Genomic DNA, 9,376 nt, shown 5'->3' with positions numbered 1-9,376 from the left:
AGCTCTGCCGATGCACCTCAAGTGTGATATGCAGCTCATCTTCTGTTCTAGCGCTAAGGCTCGCACACAGCTCCGCCGATGCACCTTATATGTGATATGCAGCTCATCTTCTGTTCTAGCGCTAAGGCTCGCACACAGCTCTGCCGATGCACCTCAAGTGTGATATGCAGCTCATCTTCTGTTCTAGCGCTAAGGCTCGCACACAGCTCCGCTGATGCACCTCAAGTGTGATATGCAGCTCATCTTCTGTTCTAGCGCTAAGGCTCTCACACAGCTCTGCCGATGCACTTCAAGTTTGATATGCAGCTCATCTTCTGTTCTAGCGCTAAGGCTCGCACACAGCTCCGCCGATGCACCTTATATGTGATATGCAGCTCATCTTCTGTTCTAGCGCTAAGGCTCTCACACAGCTCTGCCGATGCACCTTATATGTGATATGCAGCTCATCTTCTGTTCTAGCGCTAAGGCTCGCACACAGCTCTGCCGATGCACCTCAAGTGTGATATGCAGCTCATCTTCTGTTCTAGCGCTAAGGCTCGCACACAGCTCCGCCGATGCACCTTATATGTGATATGCAGCTCATCTTCTGTTCTAGCGCTAAGGCTCGCACACAGCTCTGCCGATGCACCTCAAGTGTGATATGCAGCTCATCTTCTGTTCTAGCGCTAAGGCTCTCACACAGCTCTGCCGATGCACTTCAAGTTTGATATGCAGCTCATCTTCTGTTCGAGCTCTGAGACTCACACAGCTCCGCCGATGCACCTTATATGTGATATGCAGCTCATCTTCTGTTCTAGCGCTAAGGCTCGCACACAGCTCCGCCGATGCACCTTATATGTGATATGCAGCTCATCTTCTGTTCTAGCGCTAAGGCTCGCACACAGCTCTGCCGATGCACCTCAAGTGTGATATGCAGCTCATCTTCTGTTCTAGCGCTAAGGCTCGCACACAGCTCCGCCAATGCACCAGATGTGTGATGTGTAGCACATTTTCTGTTCGAGCTCTGAGACTCACACAGCTCCGCCGATGCACCTTATATGTGATATGCAGCTCATCTTCTGTTCTAGCGCTAAGGCTCGCACACAGCTCTGCCGATGCACCTCAAGTGTGATATGCAGCTCATCTTCTGTTCTAGCGCTAAGGCTCGCACACAGCTCTGCCGATGCACCTCAAGTGTGATATGCAGCTCATCTTCTGTTCTAGCGCTAAGGCTCTCACACAGCTCTGCCGATGCACCTCAAGTGTGATATGCAGCTCATCTCCTGTTCTAGCGCTAAGGCTCTCACACAGCTCTGCGGATGCACCTCAAGTGTGATATGCAGCTCATCTTCTGTTCTAGCGCTAAGGCTCTCACACAGCTCTGCCGATGCACTTCAAGTTTGATATGCAGCTCATCTTCTGTTCCAGATCTGAGACTGTCACACAGCTCCACCAATACATCTCATGTAAAACACTCTGCTATTCCACCACTGAGAGCCACATTACACACAGCTTTTCCAATGCATCTCATTTCTGATGTACAGCACTTTGCTGTTCCAGCACTGAGCCCCACACATCTCTGCAAGTGACTAAAACTTTAATCCCAACATTCTTCGCCAAAAGTAATAAAAACATATAGGAACTCGTGAGGCTGTCTCTGTCCCTGCTATTCATCTGTGGGAAGTGTGGACAATACCTTGTCATGTATAGAAGGTTACAACATTTCACTTTACACTGCTTTAGTTATTATATAGCCACCAGAAACTCCGGGCTGAGCCATGATTCGGTCCTCAGTTTTTCGATGTATGCTCTTTAATAAATTTGCTTCTATTATTTTGGAGGCTGCAGACTACAGCAGGACTGACTGCACGGCAGGCTTTGGAGATTAGAGTGAAATAAAGCCAAGAGGACTCGACTCTGTGTGTCTTGTTCATGTGCACCACATGCCCAGTGTGCTTAGAAATGGAGTCTGTTGTAAACTCTCCACTGTTGTAAGGTTTGATAGTGAAGGTAGGCACACACACTTTGCCCTGTTCTTGCATGCCCTTTGACACAGAGCATGTCTCTTAACACAATCTTTGTGACATGTGATTAGTGTAGTCAGACAAACAGTCTATGATACTCGGTTATTGATATGAAAATGCTAAGTGCAGAGTGACATGCACTTGCAAAACCTACTATTTGTGAGATGCTTTGTATAGACAGACGAAAGCACTGTACTATTGGCAATATGTGCACAGTGTAGACAAAGTCTGCAAAAACTGCATTTTTATATTGTTAGAGCCTAGAAACTAAAATTCTTTATAAATGATGACACATTCCACTATCACACTTACCAAATAATACCAGGCCCATATACATAGTAAATGAGGTGAATGGATTCTATATGTTGAGTAACTTTTAGCAATAAACTATCTACAAAAAACAAGTCCAGCTTGTCATTTTGAAAAGTTTATTTTTTAAAGTTCATAAGTAAAATCTTTAATAACTCACTTTATTAAAATCAAACATTTAGTTTTATTAATTCAAATCACATTAATCATTGGCACAATGCAAGCTGTCAGAATTAATCAAAATGATGGATTAAGAAATCATTAGCTTTTTCTCTAAGTTAATTTTCAAACCTGAAAGGGAAACAAAAATATAACAGTTGCATGCTTACTCTCTCCCAAGGCAATCCGACAGCGCTTCGCCCCTCTGGAAAAGTACGTGCCAAACCCCACAAGAGAGCCAATTTTATATCATTTTTCGCTCTCAAAACTAACTAAATGTTATTATTTTGAAAAGTTCAGCACTGTGATTGGTTTATGGCCATCAGGCCACCTCAGCTACCAGTCCAGAGAATATGCGCGTCACCGTGCCATTGTCCATCTAGAGTGACAACGACTTCCGAGGCATTTGCAACAAAAAGTTGCCAATCCACTTCCACCAGAGCTCGGCAGATTCACGCTTGTCACTTCCTCGGCCTTGAATAGGAACATCCAGAGCAGTCCATGAAATAAACTCCATTTAAAAAGTCTTTCTTTAATAAAAGGTCTGAGCCACGAGAAGTAAGTTCAATAACCTCTTGCAAAGTTTTTTTTTCTTTCAACGTGCAGCTTGGCTCAGCTTCTGCTCAGTTCAGGCCGACCAACTTTACTCCAAAGCAAGAACTAGGCCTCAGCTCACTCTTGAGCTATTATTTAAACAAACACAAAAAGAGTGATTAATTCAAGTAAAGCAAACCCTTGTGTACCACCCAGTCCCTTATTAATTATTAATTAACCCACTAATAAAAACATTTAGCAGAAGCAAACATTTAAAGCAGCACATAAAATAACCACCATTCTTCATGTAGTCCAGCTTTATGTTTCTGAAAGAATAAAAAGATAATTAAATGATACACAGACAGACAAACACAACATAGGACATACATGTAAGCACATATAAAAGCACATGCCATGAATGATCAGCTGCATGTTAATAGTGACAAAGACAATAGGACAGACATAACAAACAGGACAATATTAATAATGTGTTACAAAAACAGACTTGCAAATGCAACAAGAGCACATATAATTAGTTTCCCGCGTGTTCATGTGTGGTGCAAACTTAATCTAGGTTGGATTAATAAAATAAATCATGCAACAGTGCATTAATTAATCAGTTAATGTTATGGGGAATTGAATCCACAAGCCAGAATAAAATATTTTCTGCAGCCCGCTTTATCAACTCCCTCATCTGGTGATATTAAAATCACCAAACAACACACAAAAATTTTTAATTAAAAATGTTATCTATTGAACATGTTTCAGGCTTACTCTGGATTAGTATTTAAACTCTAATTTCATCTATCTCATAATTAGTATTGAGTCTTACATCTTACTAATTCTGTATCCTTTACCCTTTCTTTATTCAGCTAAGTTGGAATCCTTTCTACCTTTGAATCCCCAACCCCCAATGAATTTACGGAACTAAGTTTTAAATTGCATAACTACATTTTGAATTGCACCAACAAAACAAATATCAATCTGAGTATTATAAAACAAAACAAAAAAAAACAAAAAGTACATTTGTGAAATTTTTTGAAAAATGAGTATAGTATATACCCCCTCTTTTTTTTTTTTTTTTTTCAAATTCTAAACATGTTTTCTTCGACCTTGCGTCTTACATAAAAGTGTTTTCAGCTAACACAATTTCTTCGACCTTGTGTCACCCTAACATAATTTCTTCAGCCTTATGCCAAAAATAAACCTCAACTTAAAGAAAACTAACACAATTTCTTCAGCCTTATGCCAAAAATAAACCTTAACTTAAAGAAAATTAAACTTAGTCATTGTCACCATTTTCTTTCAAGACCACCTGACTGCTACTGCGCTCCTCAACTATTGAAGAGATAGTTATGTAGACCCATTCTGGAGACTTGTATTTTACATTTGGTCTCAATGGTCTTTTGCTTTTCCTGGCAATCATTTCAATCTTCTCTTCAGCTTGCTCTTTTTTGTCTGAATCACTCTTCTGACTTGACACTTCATATTTGAACTTTAAATCTTTAGGCCAGACATCACCTTTTCTCAAGAGTTTCTTCTTAGGCTTGCTTTCTTTACATTCAGCTTTCCAAGCCCTTTTTCCGAATTTTCTTATCTCAGACTCTTCATCACTCCCATCTGTAACATTTTCTGAGACTTCAAATCTGTACCTAGGAACTTCTTTACTCGGCAGCTTCACTCCGTTAGAAACATCATCCTTACAGCTGGTACTTGGTAATTCTTCCTCTTCTTCAGGGATCACCTTCAGCTTCCCAGTTTCAGGATTCTTGTTCCCGCATTCAGAGCTACTCTTCTGCTTTTCAATACTCTCCTGGACTAGATTATCTCCTTGCTCAGAATTTTCTGCTTCTGAATCTTCTTCTTTTTCTTGAGATTCTTTTTCTAGCAGATTTTCATCATTTTCTGAATCTAGAATCACAATCTCTAGATCTTCTTCATTCAATGTTTCATTCACATTGACATCATCATCCAGATGTCGACCACCTTGTCGATCTTCAATATCTGAATTTTTGACATCATCATCCAGATGTCGACCACCTTGTCGATCTTCAAGATCTGGATTTTCTTCAGGAATTTCTTTTTCAGAGTCTGAATCAGTTGTAGTGTCTTCACTGTCTTCATCAGTGTTATCAGGTACAGATACACAAAGGGTATTACTGATATGCATCCATCCAGTATCTGTTGTCACCTGACTTGCTTTCTGCCACTTGGGTACTAGACAGTTTCTCCTTCGATGAACCTTTGTTCTGACCAAGTCTCTTGGCAATAGATCATGAGCCTGCTCCTTTTCCACATCTGTTCCCAACTGATGGAATACAGAAACTGTATCATTCTTTCTTTTTGGAAAAGCTTCCACCCATTTTGAAAATAAATAAATGATGACTAGGACATATCTCAGTTTGTTATGTTGGGGCACTTCAAAAAGATCTGTTTGAATAGTTGCAAATGAACCACCCTCCCGGCCTATGGTTCCCAAATTCTCAAATGTCTTTTGATCTGAAATGTTTTCTTGGCATGTCAGACATGTTTCCCTGAACTGTTGAATCATTATGTCTCTTGCTAAATGACCTGGACCATGGTACATCTGTGCCATGTCAGCAATCATGCAATTGGACATAACAGGTCCGCCATCTTTGTAAACCCTTTCATCTTCTTCTCGCTGTCTGCAACCTGCTTTGAGCCATGTGTTTTTGTCCTCATCATGTGCCTCATCTTGTAATTGTTTTAACTCTTGCCATGTCTGAATTGCAAATATTAGTATGAGGATGCTTGAAACATGTTCATTGAATTTTTCCCCTTTGATTGCAACCCTCTTCTGAGCACAAAATTTAACAATGGTACTTGCGTGCTCATTACCTTTTGAGACATAATCATTTTTCTCTCCAGCACATTTTATCTCTGCTATTTGGTCTAAAAGCTCAGATTCTTTGTTGAAGTCTGGCATGCCCTGAACAGGAGCTTCACACAAACTCTTTTTAAATTGCTCAATGGCTTCAAGCTTTATTTCTGTCAGGACAATTGGGTCTTTTATATTATCTGCTTTTGTCAGTCTCCGCAATTGTTTTGCAAATCCTGAGAAAGCACTAATCCATTGGCAACAGTAACCAAGCATGCCTAGGAGCATTCTTACCTGTTTTTGTGTCTTAGGGAATTCCATTGCTTCAATCATTTTAATTCTCTCAATAGTTACCTGTCTGGGAATTCTCTCTCTCTCTTGGAACCTGAAAGCAAAAATTATTTGACTCTCTGGGTGCATTGGAACCCAATACCACTCAGTATCATGTGGTATCTGATAAAGGATCTCTACTAGTTTGGGCACAATAAGACAACAAGTGATAACTATCTCATTAACCTTTCTCAGGTCCTGTACTATTTTGTACATTTCATCTGGCTTTCTAATTCCCAAATCTGGTGAATCACAAAGACTGTTCTCAATCTCTTTTAGGACACCCTGCTTAATCAATGTTTCAATAACAGGAATTGTTTCTGGCTTCATCTTGTACTGTGGAACAATAGGAAATGAGTTTCCCTGCTTGTTTGCAATTTTAACTGGATCAGGTCTGTTTTCCTGGACTCCACTGAATCCTGTATCTGTATTGTATTTCTGCTCATTAACATAATTTAGAAATGGCGGCGGAGGTATCTCATTCTGCTTAATCACCACCTGTCGCTGAATTTGTAGCTGTTCATTCAGTAACTGCTGCTGCTGATTTATCTCACTCTGCATCTGTGAATTTTTACGCTCTCCTACAAAAGCTAAAGTCGCTTTTTCCTTCTCTTTTTTCTTTGTCCATTTTGTTTTCCATTTATTCAGACTACCCCTTTTTCTCAAAGCCCAAATTAAATCTTTTATATGGGCAGAGGCAAACCTACCTGTATTGTTCACGTCTTCCATGTCCTCATCATCCTGTAATCTTTTTAATCTGTCTGTACTGATTATATTATCAAGTAATTTGTACTCACCAGGCTGTGTCAGGTCAACCAGGTCAACGTCAAAGTTTTCACTAGGTAAAGCTAGAGTCATCACTCTCTCTTGCTTAGTTGGAATCATTACTAACTTATTTTCAGGTACATTAGAATAAAGTTTTTCAGCAAACTTTTGAATTTCACAATTCAATGTGACCATTAAAGCTGTGGGACTAGTTTCATCTTTTCTAAGCACTGGGGGAACAGGTTCATTAGTCACAGGAACTGTCACTACTTCCATGACGGACGTTAACTGCTCAATTAAATCATTTGTAGAACTTACATGATCAGGAATATTAATTCCAGAAGTACTAGGCATCTCATCATACCTACCTGTTGTGACACCTTGAGAAAGGGTCTGGACTGGGACTCCATTAATCTGGACTGGGACTCTTGGCTTTACATTAATCTGCTTTCTTGGCGTCACATTAATCTGTTCTGGGGGTCTGCTTTTATTTCTGTCCTTATCTGTATTTACAACATAATTTTTATAATGATCAATTAATTCTTCTCTGTCAGGTTTATTATTTACATTCGCTAATTTGGGAATCGAATTTTCATTAAAAATGATTTCTTTTGGGGGAGGCGGTATTCTTTCAGAATATGTGTCATTTAAAACTGCATCTTTAGCATCTGTATTTCTATTATGCTTACTAGTTACTTCATTACTCACCTGTTTATTCATTAATTTGCTCTCACATGTAGCAACAACCCTTTTAACCTTTTTAAATACATTTTTCATTTTCTGATGGCAGAAAAACGTTTTCTTCTTCTTTGGATAATAATTATCCATGATTTAAAATAGTCAAAATAATTACAATAAGTAAATGCGTTCACTTAATTGGCCTTCCAATCTTTTGCTGATCAATTAATTAATTATTTATCAAGGACAGGTGAAATAAAATTTTATACCCTGCTCAAAATAATACAACTCCTAATTTACCGGCATCACTATTTTTAATAAACCTAGGGAAAAATATGCATTTACAAAACAGCAATGTAAAACATTTATTTTGCATCAACAAACACATAAATGTGATTAGATATGTTTAAAATGTATTTTATTTGCACTTACACACCTTACTGCAACAGTACTTGTAAATAAAATTAAATACACAGGTTAATATATTTGGCAAAAGACAACAATAAAAATACCTTATTTTAACAAAAGCAGAAACCCTTAAAAATGATTAAGTATTTAGAAATGCTTGTTTGCACATATTGTGCACTACCACTTGTGGAGAAAGATTTGTAACATTTTATTTAAACACACTGCTGCAAGAACCTCAGTTGTTTTCCCTCTGCCAACCAGCATCAAATTAGTTTCCCTTGAACTTATTTAAACCCCATAAATCACTAATTCCATTTATGTCACAACACTTGCTGGCTGCTGCAACATGAGTCAGCTGTAACAAGCACTTTTTAAAAGGGAAAAGAAACAGCATTGAAATTATTTATTTTTTTCCTTCGTTGTGGCAGTGTTTATTTAGATACCATGCACTATGCAAACTGTGTACCAGAGAAATACATTCACACAATGCCTTGGGAAGTTCCTGACATCAAGCTTTCCACACGATCTATATTTTCTAATTATAGAACAGAAGGTTTCAGCAAAAGCTTTCCTTCACGCTCTCTGCACAAGATGTTAGTGGCACAGCATGTATTTCAGCAGGAGCCTCTCTCCACACTTGGCTGAATGCAATGTTTACTTTCAATTAGTTTAACATTAAGGCTCCAACATGACCTTCCTCAATGCATGCCTGCTTATTTTCAGTCACATATGACAAGTCTTAATAAACGCTTGGCTGCGCAGATTAACACGGTGTTTGTTTCAATTCTGTGATGACAGATTTCAGATAGGCTTTTAATGGCAGATTTTACACCAGGTTCTCACTGCTTTAAACAGTCATTTATTCAGACTTGCACAATGGTTTTAAATTCTAAAGTAGTTGTGCCACAATCCAGATGAAAGCCGAGACACTCATAATGTAAATAAACAACTCGGCAGTCAGTTGCAACTCGGACACCAAGCCATTCACAGCACAATCTTGCTGTGACACTATGGGAGCCACAACGAATCACAGCACAGCTCTGCTGTGACACTCCGGCACATTAACCAATCAGGGCGCTGCCCTGCTATGACACTGCAGCACCCTGACGAATGAGAGCACAGCAGCTGTGACGTAGTCAGCTGCTGCAGCTGGCAGCTCTCCCCTTTCACTCCTCACTCGGTAAACAGCCCCTCCCTTCAGAATTTTCGATCGGGACCCTAAAATGCTCATAAAATAGCGCAGAATTCTTTTAAAATGCTTTTAACAACGTGGAATACCTTAATAATAACCTAATTAAATCAGAACACTCCTAAATGCTCCTAAATGCATTAAAATAGCACAGATCACCTT

The 9,376-nt window shown here is 39.2% G+C and overlaps 1 protein-coding gene across 1 annotated transcript; it reads right to left on the bottom strand.

The window, feature by feature from the left end:
* Nucleotides 1-4,073: 4,073 nt before the first annotated feature.
* On the bottom strand, nt 4,074-8,947 carry LOC147702449 (uncharacterized). The gene is made up of 2 exons (XM_086928794.1): nt 5,046-8,947; nt 4,074-4,991 (listed from the first exon to the last, which is right to left on the bottom strand). Exons 1-2 carry the CDS (start codon nt 7,765-7,767, stop codon nt 4,288-4,290), a joined length of 3,426 nt encoding a protein of 1,141 aa, XP_086784920.1. The 5' UTR covers nt 7,768-8,947; the 3' UTR covers nt 4,074-4,287.
* Between the last annotated feature and the right edge of the window lie 429 nt (nt 8,948-9,376).

The sequence above is a fragment of the Lissotriton vulgaris genome, chromosome 7 (genome assembly GCF_964263255.1).
Source record: "Lissotriton vulgaris chromosome 7, aLisVul1.2, whole genome shotgun sequence".
Taxonomy (NCBI): Eukaryota; Metazoa; Chordata; class Amphibia; order Caudata; family Salamandridae; genus Lissotriton; species Lissotriton vulgaris.
The sequence above is the reverse complement of the archived record's forward strand: the minus strand, read 5'-3'. Positions and strand labels throughout refer to the sequence as shown.

Bases quoted from the DNA above. Each gene is read 5' to 3' on its own strand.
- LOC147702449 (XM_086928794.1), bottom strand. From the start codon at position 7,767: ATGGATAATTATTATCCAAAGAAGAAGAAAACGTTTTTCTGCCATCAG. The intron at 4,992-5,045 runs GTGGTCGACATC...AAGATCGACAAG, and splicing joins AGATCTTGAAGATCGACAAG to GTGGTCGACATCTGGATGAT.